Source organism: Polyodon spathula, chromosome 11, assembly GCF_017654505.1.
Source record: "Polyodon spathula isolate WHYD16114869_AA chromosome 11, ASM1765450v1, whole genome shotgun sequence".
Lineage (NCBI taxonomy): Eukaryota > Metazoa > Chordata > Actinopteri > Acipenseriformes > Polyodontidae > Polyodon > Polyodon spathula.
The window spans coordinates 12,454,374-12,473,220 of NC_054544.1; the positions used below are offsets into that span (position 1 = coordinate 12,454,374).

Consider the following 18,847-nt stretch of genomic DNA (forward strand, 5'->3'; position numbering starts at 1 on the left):
CGGGGGTGGCTCTAAAAGTGCGTGTATTCAGGTTCGGGGCTAACTTGGTGTATTGGTACGGGACAGCACCGGGGTCAAACCACAACAACACGCGGGGAAGATCAACATATTAAATGAGCTTCTCGGCACGTCTATACCACAATGAACAAATTCTTTGAAAAACATGCATACCGTTAAGGCTACGGGCCCTATTTACAAAACTTATTTGTTGCTTATATATAACTCATGATTTATTTTAACAGTGTTTTCACTTTTGATTGATTAGGCCTCAATAAAGTATAAGGTTAATTCAGTTATTACACGATGTTGTTGGTTTGTTCCATCATTCTAATCCATCAAAACAGATGTTAAAAAAAATTAAAAAAAAAAAAAAACTCGTTGTGGCTTTACACATATTTAATTTAAAAAAACTTCTTTACTATGGGGGGAAGATTGTTTTGCAGTTCACTGGGTTTATTATTCATTCCCCTGCTTTGCCAACTTGTTAGTTGTTTGAATTCTTTTCGTGGTTTCACAGCAAGTGTCAAGCTGACCAAATGTAACCAGCTGAGTTTCATTATGGGCTCGACTCCCGATGAGGTACTAGCTTAATCCAGCTGAAGTTTTGGGAGGAGGGAATATTACACGACAGAAATGCCTCAAAACTGCATGTGTTTGTGAACGAAATTAAACTGAAAACAACAGATGACAAAATAATTTATACTAAAAATAAAGAAGCAGGTCAGAATTTATATGAAAGTTTTTACATTTTCAGATATTATTTACATCACGCCAAGGGTCACAGACAGACACAAAAAGAACACAGGAACGCAGCCTAAATCTAATTTTATTTGAACATTTACAACATAAGGGTTAGTTGCTGTATTCAATTAATTTTAAAATATCACAATCTGCTAATTTTATGAATGCAACGTACACAATTCATAAGTGCACACACCTCAGACTGTTTCCAGGCAGATCTGTGTGAGGGGGGGGGGTTATGTTACTGATAGTTACTGCTTTTACTGTTTTCCCATCAAGTATGTAACTACCTGTAGACTTCCCCATGTTTTGTTCGTTTTTTGAAAGAAAAAAATAGGTCTTAACAATCTGATTATTTCAATTTTTGCAATCTTAATTGTTTTCTTTTTATTTTAGAAAAAAAAAATCCAAAATCTTCAATTTGACAGAATTATTTATAAATCGAATAAAAACTGTATTTGTAGACTAATGAACTCGAGTTTCATCTAAACAAAACATACCTTGTCAAAGCAGAACGTTTTTAACGTTTTAAAAACGTTTTACTTACTGCAGAGTAGTTAGTATTGATAAGTAGAACATGCATTACAAAGCAATATCATCAACACTATTATATTCATTGTTTATTTTTTACAGCCAACCCTAAAAAAATAATTAATTAATTAATTAAAAAATACAGTTTTTTTAAAAATGGCATTACTTATCTAATAGAAGGGATGAGCTTGCATGGATGAATACAAATGCTTCAGTCTGGAACATGATAAGAAGTTTTCGAAAACAATCATTGCAGGGGGAAGTAGATTGTATTTCATAAAACAAATTATTTATCTCTTCTAAGAATAGTGCACAATGTATCAAACTGTATGGCCGATATCTGTGTTAAGACTCCAAGATTGATACATCAAGCTGTGGGATCAGTAATATCTTATTATGTTATCTCCTGTGTGTTCTGAACGTATACAAGCTTAAAAATACGTTGTTATTTGGTACTGGAACTGCACGGCAAAGCTGCAGATTGCTTAGCTTTAAATGTCTCTCGTATATTGCTATATTGTTAATTTTGTTATCGTATTATATATATATATATAATATATATATATATATATATATATATATATATATATATATATCTGTATGACATAACAAGCAGACGTATTTTCTTCATTAATGATTTTGTAAAAGTAATACATTCATAAGTATGGACCTAAGGAACCCTGTCTTTTGGTTGTGTAAATCAGACAGCCCCACAATAAATTATATATTTTATACTGTGATAAACTATAAAATATTAACCGTGTATATTTCTATGTCATGCTGTTCTTGGCACATAGCTCAAAAATAAATATATAAATATAAATACTATAATGCATAATATACCTTGGAAGAATCTTGGAAAGCTTCAAATTACATGGTATTTGTGTGAAGATGGGGCTATCAAAGGATTTTATTAAACTGACCAGATAAGAAACCGTAGTGTATATTTAAACTTGTTAGACAGGGTCATTGGGTTTCAATAGAATATGTGACCTGAATGGTCTGTTAAGTGAACAGTGACCTGCATTGAGCTAATCAGTTATTGACCTTTCTGTTTTAATTTCATTTTGAAAAACTAATCAGCATCATCACATTTCCTAACATCTATCTCCGTGTTTCCAGAGAAAACCACAACTTCAAATACAAAGTGTGGCTGTAACGGAACGAAACCGTGCAAGTATAGGGTCCACTTACAAGAACTCCCCAAGACCCCAACAGAGAGGAGAAAAAAAACCCGTTTGGACTGGACAGTACTGTGCGTTCTGCAGTTATTTTAAACGGACGCAGGGGGCATAATGTAATAGACCAAATGAAAAGCTCGTTATACGTTTAGGAAAACGAACTTATTAATTAACAACAATTGATAATTACAAACGGAACGAATGCTAACTATATAATATTACAAACGGAATATATATATATATATATATATATATATATATATATATATATATATATATATATATATCAACGTCAAAGACATACATCACACCGTTAAGGACGGCAAAATAACACCAGCATTGGAGATTTTGAAGAAGATAAACGAGTGCATAAAATGGCAGGCAGCGAGCGCTGTGAACAAACTATTGTATTGTTGGCCATGTTTCCTTCTTTCAACTAAGTTTCACATGTTGTAATGGTACAGCTATCCATTTCTTGCCACGACATGACAAGCCGCCTTTTTTTAATGAATGATTTTGTGATCTTGTGTTTGTAGCGAATGTTCCATGCTGTCACGTAGTGGCTTGTTGAACTTAATAATACGTGGTTTTAATTTTAATTTTCTGATTTGCGAATTGATTATAAAAACGTGTATTCGCAATTCTGTAAGTTGTTTACAGTGCTAATGCTGATTTTTTAATTCATGGGAGTTACACGGCGACTCCACTCTATTATTTGAATGCATTAAAATGTGTCCAGCGGAGGCTTATGAAATCAGCTGAACGAAGTACATTTACCTTTGTAGGCTTACGTTAGCCATTGAGTGTGTGTGAGGTGGGAGTGGGGGTGTTACTAACTAACTATTTAGTGAACGGTGCAACACCTTTTAAAAAAAGTCACGAGCCGCCACTGTAAAAGAGTATGGTCTTCCCATATTGTAAAGAGGATGCGTAAAATATATTAGCCGGTCCGTGCCTTCTTCACAACGTAAAAAGGAGGTATAGCCCCACCGTGTGGTGCACAGCAAATAGGTTGAACTGTCCAATGTTTTTGTTGAGCAGGGCCATAATAATTATCTGACCAATAGGCTAGGAAACTACTAACGTATTGACTTTAAAATGTTAAAGGTTTTGTTTACAAAAACTGAAAAGCGTACTTTTACTGTAACACATACATTGAAACATCAATCACATATTGACTAAACAGTTTTAATATAAAAAATCAAATTACTTGCATTTTGAATGTACCTTCTTATGTTTAGTAGTATAATTAGCACTTACTGTAAAATATACTGTATTTAAATATGGGTTTGCATTGTAACCTTATATTGCCCTAACTTGTAAGTCACATTGGATAAAGCCGTATTTCAAATAAATAAATAAATACATAATCCATAAATTATCGTACGCATGTCTGTGAACAGAAACAAACAGGAGGGATAATAGGATACTGTAATAACTAGGCTAGACACTTTACCTGCTGCAAAGTTGCGGTGTCTGCAAAATATCTTTATGCAAAAGCTCTAGTAATGGTTAGACTATTAACACGTTTTGAAAACCATAAGTATGTCCTGACAGAGCCGCCGTCTTAGCGTTGTTAATAGCAACAGAGAATGGAACAAGACAGCCAGTTTTAACGAAACAAAACAAAAGAACAAAGTAGCGTACGTTTTCAGGCATCCATGTCTAAATATGAGAAAGACAATTCTGCCAATATGGCGTCCTCTCAACGAACTCCAGGGGATCTTAAAAAGATGATTATAGACAGTAAAGAGGTTAGCAATTAATTGTTCTTTAACATTATTGAAATTAGAAATTCAAATTCAGTGATGGCAGACGATTTGAGCCGAAACGTTCCACATCGAATTGAATCCTTTTCTGTGGGTGGATAATATTGAAAAGCGTTATAAAGGCGTAATGGTTTAATGTCAAATGTTGTTTTACTGCTGTTTACACGTTAATTATGCTAGTATTGTTTATAATGTACTACAAGACATGTCGGTGTCAATAAACATCTGAATGGATTTCGTTTTTTGAAATTTGGAGCCTTGCGTTGTTTTCTATAGTGCGCGCTCGAGGTCTACTTTTTATTTCTATCTATCTATCTATCTATCTATCTATCTATCTATCTATCTATCTATATAATGTGTACCTGGATTTTTTAACGGTACACTTGACCAATCTGCAAAACTACATCAATAATTGATAATGGAGGGATTGTGGGAATAAAGCGGCAGTGTAATGCACTTTAAAAGTCGCAGACATACTGAGTTTAAACTAAAATGAAGCTGTCTGAGAGTCTGGCTCTGTTTTTTGTTTTATTCTAAGGAAATAGATGAAGTTCAGCATGCTTTGGATAAGCTACGTACACTTTCCCAGGATGACGAGACAGAAAATGCACTTCTGCGATCCAGAATAGACGAGCAGTCCCAGCTGATCGGCATTTTGAAGCAGAGGGCAGACGAGATGGTTCTGAGATGCCAGGCACTTGATAGAATTAACACAGAGCTGGAGAACATGAACGAGGATGTGCAATGCGAACTGAAGATCGAAAAACATCGATCCACACAGCTTGAGGACAGGTTTATGGATTTGGCAGCCAACCACCAACAGATAATCAAATTCAAAGATGAGTACAAAATGCAGAATGCAGAACTGAAAGAGGAAAATGAAAAGCTCAGGAATGAGAACAAGAGCCTTTTCTGTGAAGTACTTCAGCAGAAGGAGCAGAGAATTGTTGAGCTCACAGGAGAAGTGAAGAGAATGACAGAGCAATACAATGACTTAGAGCTGGAATATAAGTGAGCATAAGCCAACATTTGAACACATTTAATTGAATTAAATATTGTTGAATCCTTTCAGAACTACTTGTAGTTTTTACCAAAATTATGTTAATTATTTCATAAGGAATGTTATGCAAAGTTATGCTAACTTGACATGAACATCACATCTATATTATGCTATAATTTGTCCTTATACTGTTTTACAGACAAAAGTCGAGCGAATTCAAGGCCAAAGTGGAGGAAATTAATGAAAATCACCAAATTAAGGAATCAGCTTTTCTGAGTAAATTAGAAGTTCTTCAGAAACAGTTAAAGGATGCTACAGAAAGGTGTAATGGTAAGCAGGCAATAATTGTTAGGCTAACAAGGCTAAAACACAAGTTTGTCTAAAAGAAGTACATCACTACAGGTATGTGGTCATTTTCATTAACCAATATACGCTTGGGTTGCATTAACAACCTCATTTTAGAGGTACTCAAGGATAACCACAGAGGTGGTTAATACAATCCAGGGTGATTCACAAGTGTTGTAAAATGCAACAATAAAATTAATCTCTCAGCTTGGCAAGGTATATAGGTTGATCAAAATTAGCAAATGATAACCCATTTATTTCCAAAGGTTGAGAAATGATCAGATTGTGGTTTGTAGTTTTGTAATGGGAGCAAAAATGCAAAAAAAATTCAAATTATAAATCAATGATCTGGGTGATTTTGGTAGTTATGGAAGATGAATAAAAGAGGGTAATAACCAGGCATTTTTAAAAAACAAATGTGAGTTGCTAAATGTATTATTTACAACAGCTATTCTAGATTTCGGGAATGTTATTTTTTATATTTTTTTATTTTTAACTGCTGCTATTGATGACATGTAGTTTAAGCAAAGTGAATTTGGGAGCTTTTATAATACATATACTTTTAAGTTTCAGTTTTAGAGTTTGCAAACAGAATTGTTAAAAGTCAGGCTACATGTAATGGTTAGAAGTAAAGTGATAAAGTGTCATGCTTACATGTCTGTTTTTTTCTGTTATTGAAGAATTAGATTTAATGCTCAAACAAGCAACTGAAAAGGACAACTTAAAGGAATCACAACTGCAACTTAAGTTGCAGTCATTAATCAGAGAGAAAGATGAACTCTTGGAGCTTTCAATGCAAAGAGGGAAAATTATACAGGTATTGTAATTTAAAATGGATACATATTACTCTGTAATTGAAACTTAAAAATAATGTACTGCATTATTTTGTATTGTGTATAAGAAGGTATGATTTAAATCTCAGTACTAGGACCAAGGCTATACTGGTTAATTTATTATGAGTAAGTCATTTTTCACCGATATGATTGACTCAGCTGAGAATTGTTAATTGGGGAGGAGATGGCAGGAGCACCATGTTTTTATATAAATATTTGCGGCAGGTTTTGTGGAGTACTCAGGTGATTGCTACAAATGAAGACACATATGTCATGAATAACAGAACAGTCAATAAGAAACTAAAGTGCAAGGATAGATTTAATACAGAGGTGCTAGAGTTGAAATATGACTTGAATCATAGCTCTCATAAGGGGATGTCATACCATTGGAATTTCCAAAGTTTAGTTTATTTTTCCTTTTACATTTTGCTTGATGTGAAATCAGTACTGTGACAAAAGTAAACATTTTCTCAGACTGATTTTTTCCTTTTGTTTGGTTTAATATAGGATAAGCAGAAGGAAATTCAGCAACTAGAGGAAAAAAGAGAAATTGCAGAAAAGGCAAGAACAGCTGCAGAAAAACGGTGAGAACTGTTTTAAATAAATTTAAAAAAAAAAATACTTATCAGTAAAGTACAAAAACACCAAAGCCTGTGAAATGCCTGGATGTACATGATTCCTCCACATTACACCGTGTAACAATTTTTTATTTATTTTTTTGTTCCTGGGTAGTAAGTGTTATTTCCTAATTGCTTATGCCTCAAAAGTATATAAAATGGCTATTATTCTCCACAAACTTTGCTTTTGTGACCAGGACAGTGATATTTCAAAATATCACTATTTCCAATGGGAAAACGGGGAAATGTGTGTCTTTTCGTTCACATAAAGTCAGTAAAAAACAACATATGAATCCAAATTAACATGTATTTATACTAAAGTAATACAAAAATGACTACAAAAGATTTAGAAGTGAGTAGTTTTTCGAGATTTACGATTATACTGTATTTAAATATTTTGAAATATCACTGTCCTGGTCACAAAAGCAAAGTTTGTGGGGAATAATAGCCATTTTCTATACTTTTGAGGCATCAGCAATTAGGAAATAACACTTACTACCCAGGAACTAAAATTGTGTTACGTAGTGTTATCAAAAGTTGGTCTGCTTTTGCATTTGATGATCGATCACATTGCTTATTCTCCTGCAGCAGTTTTACACATCACATTTATCTTAACCAGATCTTTGTCTCAAATGGCCAATCAGTCCAGACCGTAATTAAATATTTTTTAAACACACACTTAATACTTTACCTTCTCTGGCTTGTTCTATTCCTGTTTCCATCTCTTATGCCGGTAGAAGCCAATTCTGCTTGTTGGGTATTATACAATTTTCTGCCTGCAACTTTGCAGGTTATTCCACATACTATAAATAAAGGTCATATATACTATATGTGACTGACACCTGCATGATTGAGCAATTGGTTAACCTATATCATGTGAACATGCCTGCTTAACATAAAACTTTTCAATCCACAGATTTAGGTCATGGTTATCTTTACTTTTGCACTATAAGAAGATCTGTGGAAATATTAATGTGTCACTGACGGCTAGTTTATTATTTAGGTTTGAACAAGAAGTATCTGCAGTAAATTTAAATGTAAGAGTGAAAGAACTCCAACACTGCCTTGATGAATCAAAACAGATGTATAATGAACTGAAGAAGGTATGTGGTATAGTTTAATAATAAAACAGCTTTTTTCCAAATGTGTATTTCTTGCTGTAATCTGCAGATTTTCCAGTCCTGAAAACTCCATCAGAATAAGTTTTTACATTTGTGCAATTAATGTTTCTTATTACTTTTTTTGTATTTCATTGGTTATTGCATTTGGCAGTGTAACCATGCACACAGCTCTTTCCAGGGCTATTCTTGGTGAAGTGATAAAATATTATATACTGGATCATGTTCACCCAAGGGCCAATAGAATGATGTACAGCCATGTTTTTGCCTCTCATATTCATATATATATAAAATAAATAAATAAAAATGACCTTAAAATCTACCCATGCTTTTAAAAGATGCCAGTGTCTTGTTACAAACACTGATGTTAGCTTCATTTCTTTAGCAAGATTTATTATATATAAAATGCCCAAAGGGAATTTAAAAAAACAAATAAAAAAATCATTTTCTATCCTGCATTCATCTTCATACAAAATTAATTTTACATATCCTGTGTAATGTGTCCAAAAAAGGAAAACATTGTAGTACATTCACTGAAAACATCTTTGTTAAAACACTAAATTAACTAAACATTATAAAATATGTTAAATCTGCTTTGGTATACAAATGTTTAAAATCTATTTTTATACATTGGTTGCAATACAAATGCATCCTTTCAAATAAAGGTTTTAACTATATTCAAAGTCTGATTTTAGTAAGAAGACAACATTAAGTTAATATTTAAAACAAGGGGAACTTACATTTATTGTTTTATTTTTAGGAATTTGAAGTCTACAAGAAACATAGCTGTGATCTTCTTGCAAAAGAAAAGGAATTGAATGCCAAACTACGCCACATGATTGGTTGATGCTACATTACCGTATCTATAAATGGATGCAAGTTGTGTCAAATTCTTATTGTACTTAACACCTTGTAGTTAAGCTACAAAAGACACTTGGTAGTAATTTATACCCTATTCATACTACCTATATAAAAATACACAACCACATAGATTGTAAATTAAGTGAGTGACAATCGCATGGTTTCAACATGTGTTTATAGCACAAAAAATAGTGTGGAGTGTATTTGACAAATGTTCTATTGATAGGAAACATCTAAAAAAAGTTTCAGTATGAATGTATTGGTGTTAAGTTGTGGATGTATAATTGAATGTAGCAAAACAAATACAATAACTTCCCTTAAACATAAGATGACTGTTATAGATCAACAAAAGCTAAAATACTTGTGAATTAGGGTGCCAACTGCAGTTGTTCAAAGTCTTGCTATTAAAGCAATTTGCATTTAAGATCTTTTCAGGGATCCAAAAACTCTGGCAATTTCTATACTTCCAAATCAGAGGTGTTTGAATACTTTATATAAAAAAAAAAAAAAAAAAAAAAAGTTGATGTTGTAGCATTAAATAACTTTTGTATAACTTTTTTTACAAGCTTGGTTATTTGCCCATCTTCAACAAAACACATTTCCAGTCAAAGCTTAAGATAAAGCTTTTAAAAATCAAACAATAGTAAATTAAATAGTCACCATAACCTATACTCTATTGCAGCACTATCAGCGATTCAGGCACATCTGCTACAAAATACACAAAAAGAAACTAAAAGGGGGGTTGAGGAAGAAAAAAAAAAAAACCACACATCTAAAACTTAACAAGACAGATTTTATTTCCATCTACCCCATTTAAATCGGAACATTAAATAGAACATTTTTTTCATGATGACAAGACATCTGAGACAGTTTGGAATATTATACCATGTTACAAGCCAAGTGCTTTTTTTCCTGAAAGGGAAAGCCAGCTGGGGGTGGTTTAAAGTCATTTATGAGTGTTCTTCAGCCAGTCTTTCTGCCTTCTGGATTACCTCTTCAATAGGACCTACCATATAGAAGGCCTGCTCTGGCAGACTGTCATGTTCACCTAGAAGAAACAAACAGTTTTTCAAAATGCATTAGCTGAGGTCCATGTGTAACCATTTTCTATTAAAAAAATGATAGTTATCCATTCCCTTAGATTTGTGAAAAAGCACAGAAGTCTGTCAGAAACGCCTTACATTTTTAGCTCAAGTGTTACGATAGGTTTTGATACTTTTACTAACCGGTTAAAGAAATAAATGCTTACACAACTGTACACACTTACCAGCAAGAATGCTCTTGAATCCACTAATGGTCTCTTTAAGGGGAACCAGTTTTCCAGCATGACCTGTGAAGACTTCAGCAACCTGGAAGGGCTGGGACAGGAAACGCTGAATCTTACGAGCACGAGAAACAATAAGCTTATCCTCTTCAGACAACTCATCCATACCCAGGATAGCAATGATATCCTGAAGGGATTTGTAGTCCTAAAAAACAGAATTCATGTTTACTTCTATGCCAACTACAAGGTTAACTGTTAATTTATGAATTTCATTTCAATTGATAGGTGACTGCAGAAAAATTACCTGAAGGATCTTCTGCACACCACGGGCTACATCATAGTGCTCATTTCCAACAATGTTGGGGTCCATAATACGAGATGTAGAGTCCAGAGGGTCGACAGCTGGGTAGATGCCCAACTCAGCAATAGCACGGGACAACACAGTGGTGGCATCCAAGTGAGCAAAAGTAGTGGCTGGAGCAGGATCAGTCAAGTCATCAGCAGGCACATAGATAGCCTAAATAAGATACATGAATAAGCATTTTAGAAGTAGTTAGCTTGATAAGCCTTTCACTACAAAAAGGTGCATCGTGCAAGAGTTTACATACCTGCACCGATGTAATGGAACCTTTCTTTGTGGTGGTAATTCTCTCTTGCATGGTACCCATATCAGTAGCCAGGGTTGGCTGGTAACCCACAGCAGAGGGGATACGGCCCAGCAGGGCAGACACCTGGAGAACAGGGGAAGAAAATTAAAATTAGTACACAATTCAAGTCCAAGGTATTCACGCTAAAAGATCTGGCCAGAGAACTCCTCCACATCACTTGGACACTGAAATATTATTTCTGTTTCTGCCAATAAACTCTTTCGCTCTCAAAGCTTTCACATTTTGAATAGGTGGCATATCACTGAGGCACATCCTGCAACAAGTAGCAGTGTTGGGTCTTATTTAAAAAAAAAAAAAAAAAAAAAAAACCAACACAGGTCTGAAAACTGACCTCAGAGCCAGCCTGGGTGAACCTGAAGATGTTGTCAATGAAAAGCAGCACATCCTGTCCTTCCTGATCACGGAAATATTCAGCAACAGTCAGCCCAGTCAAAGCAACTCTGGCACGGGCACCAGGGGGCTCATTCATCTGACCATACACCAGCGCTACCTATAACAGATTACCATTAGACCCTGCCAGAAACAATGGACAAGTACACTGTAAATGAAAAACTTATACTACTGCCAAGACGCATTAACCATTTGCAATTAGTGACATGCATGAAAGCTAAAAGTATTTGTTACCCAATATAAAGTGAAAATCAAGACACTATGCTTGTTTTTTGATATTACATTGGTAATTTAAAACAAGCTGAAGTATACACCTTGCCAAAATATCCTGTACCTTAGAAGTGGTGTCTTTCAGGTTGATGACGCCAGACTCGATCATTTCATGGTACAAGTCATTGCCCTCACGGGTACGTTCTCCCACCCCAGCAAACACAGAGTAACCACCATGGGCCTTGGCCACGTTGTTGATCAGTTCCATAATAAGTACAGTTTTGCCAACACCTGCACCTCCAAAAAGACCTAAAAACAAAGACTGCATTACAAATCAAGTCCTGCGCCGTCACTAGTGTAATACACAAAAAAATAAAATTTGACATGCAGACATTAAAAGCCCATCAAGTACTTGGAAGCCTCAGGATTGAAAATTACCAAAATAATTTTGTCTTGCATCTTAAATCCTGTTTGACACTACACTGATATCCATCAAAAGATACAAGGAATTGGGGTTAATCAATACTCACCAATCTTACCACCCTTGGCATAGGGGGCCAGCAGATCTACCACCTTGATACCAGTTACCAGGATTTCTTGCTCAACACTCATTTCTACAAACTCAGGAGCTTCAGCATGGATTGCAGCAGTGCTTGGAAATAAAGGATAAAACTAGTAAATGTACAAATGCATATCACGTTTTACAAATTAACCAACCCTCAGGTACTGGGGGTCACTTCAGGAGGTTTATATGATAGAATTTATACTTGTCAGACATTAAACTGGTTGAACAAACCAGTGTGTCCTTAACAGCATTTTCAAAAGTTCACAATAGATACTTACTGCTTGGTGCTGATTGGACCTCTCTCATCAATTGGCTCACCAATGACATTCATAATCCTGCCCAGGGTTTCAGGACCAACTGGAATTCTGATGGGAGCCCCTGTGTCAAGGACTTTCTGTCCACGAACCAAACCTTCTGTACCATCCATAGCAATAGTACGCACAGTACTCTCACCTAAAGAGAACTTATAGAATTAGCTTCTGTGGTAATTTACTATTTGTACCTATTGATATGCAGACAGTCAAGATTTAACTTCTTTAAAAAGTTAAATCAAAAATCAGCTTTTAGTACACTACCAAGCCATTTACAATGTCATTATGTGACAGCTCACAAACCAAGTCTCACCAAGATGCTGTGCCACCTCCAAGACCAGTCTTGTGTCACGACCGCTTACTTCCAGTGCATTGAGAATTGGAGGCAGGCCCTCATCAAACTTGACGTCCACAACAGCCCCAATGACTGCCACAATGTGGCCTCTGGCAGGGCCAGCCTTTGCAGATGGAGCTGCCTGTGCAGCATAGTTTCTGTCTGTGAAGACAATAAACCTTAGTTTAGATTTTCCAGAAACTATTGCTAAAATAAAATGTTTAAAACTCAAGGGCACTAAATGCTGCAGTATCACACATTTTTCAAAAGGGCTGCACTTGTATCACGCATACATAGGCAGTACTTAGCTTAAAAAAAAAAGTTCAGAATCTTAAGGTCACCCCTCCCTTTACAAAATTAAAAGGTTTAGTTTGAAGCGTGCCTACAGTTTAGACAAAAGATGTCAGCTTAGTGCAATGTATGAACACAGGCGGAAGTCCCATGTTTGTTGGTCAAGGTGAACTAGCATGCTTTATAGGACCAAGCTGAAGGACAACACTGTTGTCAGTTTACCGTGTGTCTAAGGAACATGAAAAACATTGTGACGGACATTATATTGCTTATAAATGGGAATGCGATACGTCTAACAAATGGGCCTAAGTACATGCCAGGACTCAGACATAACTGCAAACTACGGCTGAACTATGGAATACCTCGAATTTACCGATAAATGGTATATAGCTTTTTTTACACATCAGAATTTTTATTAATTATTACTTCACACACCCACCCCTATTGCACTTAAACTGAACGACCGCCGAGGTACGAAACAACTAAAAAAACATTTTTACTATTAAACTAGTTAAGTTGACAAAATGTAAAATGTCTCAACCGAAACGCTACTGCAGAAACACGCAATGTGTACAAAGCTGCAGTGGGCCTCGCTCTCATGACAAATAAAGGTCATTCACATTTTCACTGTGCATTTTAAATGCAGCTACCTAGCCGAGTTGCACATTTCTTAAAACAAGGCACACTGTTTCTTTTAAATCTTTGTCACGTTGCTTACATTCTAAAACGCTCAATTTAGTTAACTACATTTGAAAAAGTCGGGCCTAGACAACATAAAGTCATCATGCAGCCATTATGACATTTTAACTTAAAAAAAAAAAAAAAAAACATGGTACTCTACCGCGGTATTTAATCATAATTATGATTAACTTACGTGAGTATAAAGCTGCAGGAGCCCCCTTGATAGCTTTCAGGGGGCTAACCCCTGGCTTAAGCGCCTGCAGAGCACCGGTGCAGCAGCGTCCTACAGCTCCCAACATGTCTAAAATGGCTGAAGGTGGTAAGGACGGAGCCGGTTATGCTATATATATGACAATTATACACCAAACTGAGCATGCGCCGCCTGCACAGCCAGAGGGAAAAGGGTACCTTGGGCATGCGTGAGATTGACATTTTCACAAGCGAGGGTAATTTGATAACCTACAACAGCCTTATTTAGAAACTTCCTGCCGCAATTTAATACTACTACTGGCTCTAGATAGGACTACTACGACTACTACTACTACTAATAATACATTTCATTACACATTATTTGAGTTATAAATACAGTACTGTATTATCATGAATTGATCCCCCATTTAGTCTGTTAAATATCTTTTGGTTCATTTTCATTAGACATGCGTTTCAGTCGTATGCAGGTAATCCAACCATCAGGTTACTGATCTTTCCAATTTTCTATCTTAATTTGAAGGTTTCTTAAATCATACCACTAGATGTCAGTGCACACTTTCATAGTATGCAGTCAAAACAACTGAGAAGGACATTTAGTATGTCAATGAACATCACATACTGTAAGGATGTTACTTTGGCAGCTGCTGAGAGTGACCATTGTGATAGCTGTCATTAATTGAAATAAGGCATTGCTGTTCTACAGTAACTGAACACATCTGAACACTTAAGTTCCCCAGCACACCTTTCTGTAGAATGGATACAGAACTCTGATCCAGCCCTGTAATCTTTTTTTAATTTTACTGGGAAAAGAGCATAAGGAAAGTGTGTACATTTTTCTTCGTATTTAACTAAAAACTGTGTGATAAAAATAACATTAGTGAGAAAATTAACACATTGATATGCTCTCTCTCTCTCTCTCTCTCTCTCTCTCTCTCTCTCTCTCTCTCTCTCTCTCTCTCTCTCTCTCTCTCTCTCTCTCTCTCTCACAGCCTAATCCATAATTCAGGGGCTCTAAAACCAAATGCTCTACCACCTGTGTTCTTTATAAGCAAAACCTGTTCTGTAGTAAGCATGACCTTAAAATTGACCCTAAACCTTACAGGAAGCCAATGTAGGATTGCCAATACCAGTGTAATGTGGTCAAGTCTTCTACTTCTTGTTAAAACCCAGGCAGCAGCATTTTGCACAAGCTGCAGTCGGGATAACACATATCTCGGAATACCAGAAAACAAAGCCTTGCAATAATCCAGTCTGGATGTTATGAAAGCATGCGTCAGTCCCTCTGCATCTTCCATGGAAAGAAAGCGTCTAAGTTTAGCGATATTTCTTAAATGGAAAAAAAAAAAAAAAAAAAAAACACTTCAGTTATTTTTCTAATATGAGGTCCGAATGAGAGATCTGGGTAAAAAATGACACCCAGATTTCTCATTTCAGACCTCAACTTCAATGCAAAGCTATTCTAAGCTATGGATATTGCTATTCCATTCGCTGTGTCTTCTGGGTCAAAGATTGTTTCTGGCTGCAAAACATTTCAGTCATTAGGGGCAGCAGTGATAGGAAAGAAGATGTTGAAGGGATTGGGACAATTTATCTGTCCTGGTAAAAGTAATTGTGAGAGTACTTGAAAATAAAGCTTGCAAGCAGAGATTTTTGCCCTCACAATGGGCCATATCGTTCTCTAGATATGTGCAAAACTCAAACATACACGTATGCCCAGCTCCTCATACATGTCACCCATCATCAGCACTGCTAAAGCGTTGCTGTGTGCCTGCATAATTCTCTTATACCAGCAGAGGTCTCTACATTTAGCTCTTTTGACTTCTGGTCCTCTTAGGGAAGAAACATCTTGACTGTTAAAATCCCCCCATCCCCAGCAGGTGGAGCTGTCGTACAGCAATACAACACACAGTTTCAAAAGGTCTGTAGGTCACCCTGCAGCAAATGCAAAAAATACTTCTTGATGTATGCTGCTGATGTATGTATTCTTTATATTGCATAGTGTATTAAACCCGGTGTACATTTTTTTGTGGCATTTGTGCAGTTAATCTAGCTGTTCTCATGCTTTACTATACATTTACAAATGGTTAACATTTTAGCATTAGATTACAATACTCTACTATGGTGGCATACAAAGGTTGTTTGTTAAAGTCACAGCAGAGATGGACTTCAATCACCAGATTAAAACGTGCTGTTTTGGATTACTATTGACCTACCAATATAGAGCTGATTTAAGGCTTTTGTTGCCAAGAATGCAAGAAAGCAAATTGAAAAATACTTCAACAGATGTTCTTGCAGATCTCATAAATAGTTAGACCATTATACACAATACAAACAGTGGAAGGGCTTCTCATTTAAAGCACAGCAGTCTGCTGCAGCAACAGGCGTGAACATGTTATCAATTGTGACAGAAGCTCTCTTTCAGACTGTTAGACCCCTTATAGCTCCCAGCACTTTTCCTAATGAAAGGGTGGATAAGGTTAAGGATTTACATGTTTCTTCATTTGTACATGTGCTTAAAAGTCATTCAAAAAGTGCTTTCCAACTAGTTCAGAATTCTGATCATTCCTGTCATAACTTTAGAAAATAATGATTGTAGTAATTGCCTTTTGGTTTCCAGAGGGCATCTTGCATATGGTTTAATGACTTGTAGCTCTCAATCTCACATTGCATTGTAAACAAAGTGTTTTTAGACTTTTTTTTTTTGCATTTTGTAAAACAAAATTGTTAAAGTTGGTTAGAATTAAAGGAGGAAGCTTTGGGTTCGGTCCTAGCTCAGCCCTTTTCCAGTTGTGGTACATCCGGTTTCGAAGTTAGTGATGTAAATTATCACATAGATCTTGTAGGGAATAAAGACATTCGTGATTAATGAAATATCCCCTTATTAAATCACAAAGAAAAGTGCTAATGCAGTTTGTTTTATAATGATCTAAATAGCATCAGATCCTGATTCTACCCCCTATACCTGCTCTAGTGTGGATCGCCAATGCGTTCTTTTGGCATCTTTAATAGCAAAGGGATAAAAAAAACTCACGCTGGATTATATATTGTAATCACCACTACTGTATTTTTTTAAAACAGCACTGGCTTTTGTTCCTTGTGTTAAAGACTACATTTGACATATAATATTTAATAACAGCTAAAGGCTGTTATTAAATTAAGGTTACACTGAGACAAAAGAGGAGCCTTAAGGTTGTACTATAATATCAAAAGCATTTTTCAGGAAACAAACGAGTCGCTACCATGGGCTATATATACTCTGTTTACTGCATAGATTTTTTTAGATGAGCACAGATTAACCTTTGCAAAAAAACATGCCAGCATCTGTCACTACTACGTGCACTACTACATCACTAATAATGCATTTTTTTTTATAGTGTTCTATAATAGCATCAGATACGATCCTGCCCCTATACCTATTCTATCGCAGACCTCCACTGCATTTTCTTTTTTCATTATTGATATTAAATGGGCCAGTAGATCACCTTGGTGAATTAACCCTGGCAGGTTTAATACACAGTTACAGGACGGTGGCACAAAGATCATTATAATAGTTAGACCTTATAAGTATTCTTAGCCTCCTTAGCCTTATGCACTCAATTTCTTTAAGGATCACATCTGGTTCTTGCTTTAAGGTTTGATCAAATAAACTGTTTGTCAGCAATGTCTAGACTGCAGGTATAAGTCTGTTTCCTAAATATGTCCTGTTACATTAAAATAGTACCTGACATAGTGATCTATTGTGTTTTGAATGGACCATTTAAAGTTATTATAGGGTTCTAGATTCGCCAACTGTCCACAGTGAAAATTGGGAATATGGGAAATAAAGTAATTGTATAGGAGCTACCTTTTTCTATCCTGCAGTTCATAGAAAAATATTTTTTTTACTGTAGTGTACATCTGGAGATGAACAGGGAGCTGTCTTTTACATGTCTGGTTTGAAGCTGATTCCAACTAATGACAATGGGAATGTAATGGTTATTTTGAGATACATATTCAACTCATCACTTCACACATTCCATACACCTTTCAACCATAATAACTTTGAGAACATGATGTTCAAACAAATAGCAGAGATAACTGACTGGCTTGGTAATTACTGGGTTACTAAATATACAGTAAATCCTGATGTAGGGCAGTGAAAATAAAGCAATAAAGATTGCAATGAAAGCTGGAAAATAAATTTAATTCAGGTTTTTCCTTTTCTTTGTTTTGTTGTTTTTTTTTTCTTTTTTCTTTATTTATTTTTTAATTTAGTAGTGGCCAATTGTTTTTATAATTTTCTCCCAATTTGGAATATCCAATTATTTTTAGGCTCAGCTCACCACTACCACCCCTGCGCTGACTCGGGAGCAGCGAAGACGAGCACACGCTGTCCTCTGAAGCATGTGACGTCAGCCGATCGCTTCTTTTGCACACTGTAGGCCCACCATGCAGCCACCTCAGAGCTATAGCGTCGGAGGACAACGCAGCTCTGGGCTCAGTATAATGTAACAAAAAACAATGCAGCTCACAGTTAATAAATTGATCAAGTGTATTCTCACTGGTTGCCTTCCAGATATTTGTCCAGTCATGTCTACAACTAAACTGCCTTAGACCCAGTTGTCAAGAGTGGCTTTAGGCTGATTTCTTTCTTGCCATTTGTAGTCAAGGTCATTGAACGTTGAGTTAACCTCTGAAATGTTTCATTCTGGTTCCTGACCTCTACCACAGCAGACTCTTATCACAGTAGTAAATCAGTTCATGGCTTCAGGATCACTGTCCATTCTGATTCTGCTTGACCTGCAGTTTGGATCACTTGTCGAGGTATGTTGATATATCTAGTGGTTCTGCTCTTATGTGCAATTTGTGTCCGTTTGTTATTCTTCATGATTCATTGGCATTGTATCCTCTGGTTCCCTAGGACTCTATTCTATTACTACCTCTGAGT

The 18,847-nt window shown here is 35.8% G+C and overlaps 2 protein-coding genes across 2 annotated transcripts; one reads left to right on the forward strand and one right to left on the reverse strand.

Annotated features, from left to right (window-relative positions):
- Nucleotides 1-4,028: 4,028 nt before the first annotated feature.
- Nucleotides 4,029-9,888, forward strand: zgc:172182 (coiled-coil domain-containing protein 89). The gene is made up of 7 exons (XM_041264039.1): nt 4,029-4,207; nt 4,761-5,233; nt 5,422-5,552; nt 6,248-6,384; nt 6,908-6,984; nt 8,021-8,120; nt 8,896-9,888. Exons 1-7 carry the CDS (start codon nt 4,115-4,117, stop codon nt 8,980-8,982), a joined length of 1,098 nt encoding a protein of 365 aa, XP_041119973.1. The 5' UTR covers nt 4,029-4,114; the 3' UTR covers nt 8,983-9,888.
- LOC121323161 (ATP synthase subunit beta, mitochondrial) lies at nt 9,770-14,031 on the reverse strand. The gene is made up of 10 exons (XM_041264038.1): nt 13,904-14,031; nt 12,718-12,900; nt 12,372-12,546; nt 12,059-12,180; nt 11,653-11,837; nt 11,260-11,418; nt 10,869-10,991; nt 10,565-10,777; nt 10,264-10,465; nt 9,770-10,044 (listed from the first exon to the last, which is right to left on the reverse strand). The coding sequence occupies exons 1-10, from the start codon at nt 14,007-14,009 to the stop codon at nt 9,947-9,949; spliced, it is 1,566 nt and encodes a 521-aa protein (XP_041119972.1). The 5' UTR covers nt 14,010-14,031; the 3' UTR covers nt 9,770-9,946.
- Nucleotides 14,032-18,847: the final 4,816 nt, after the last annotated feature.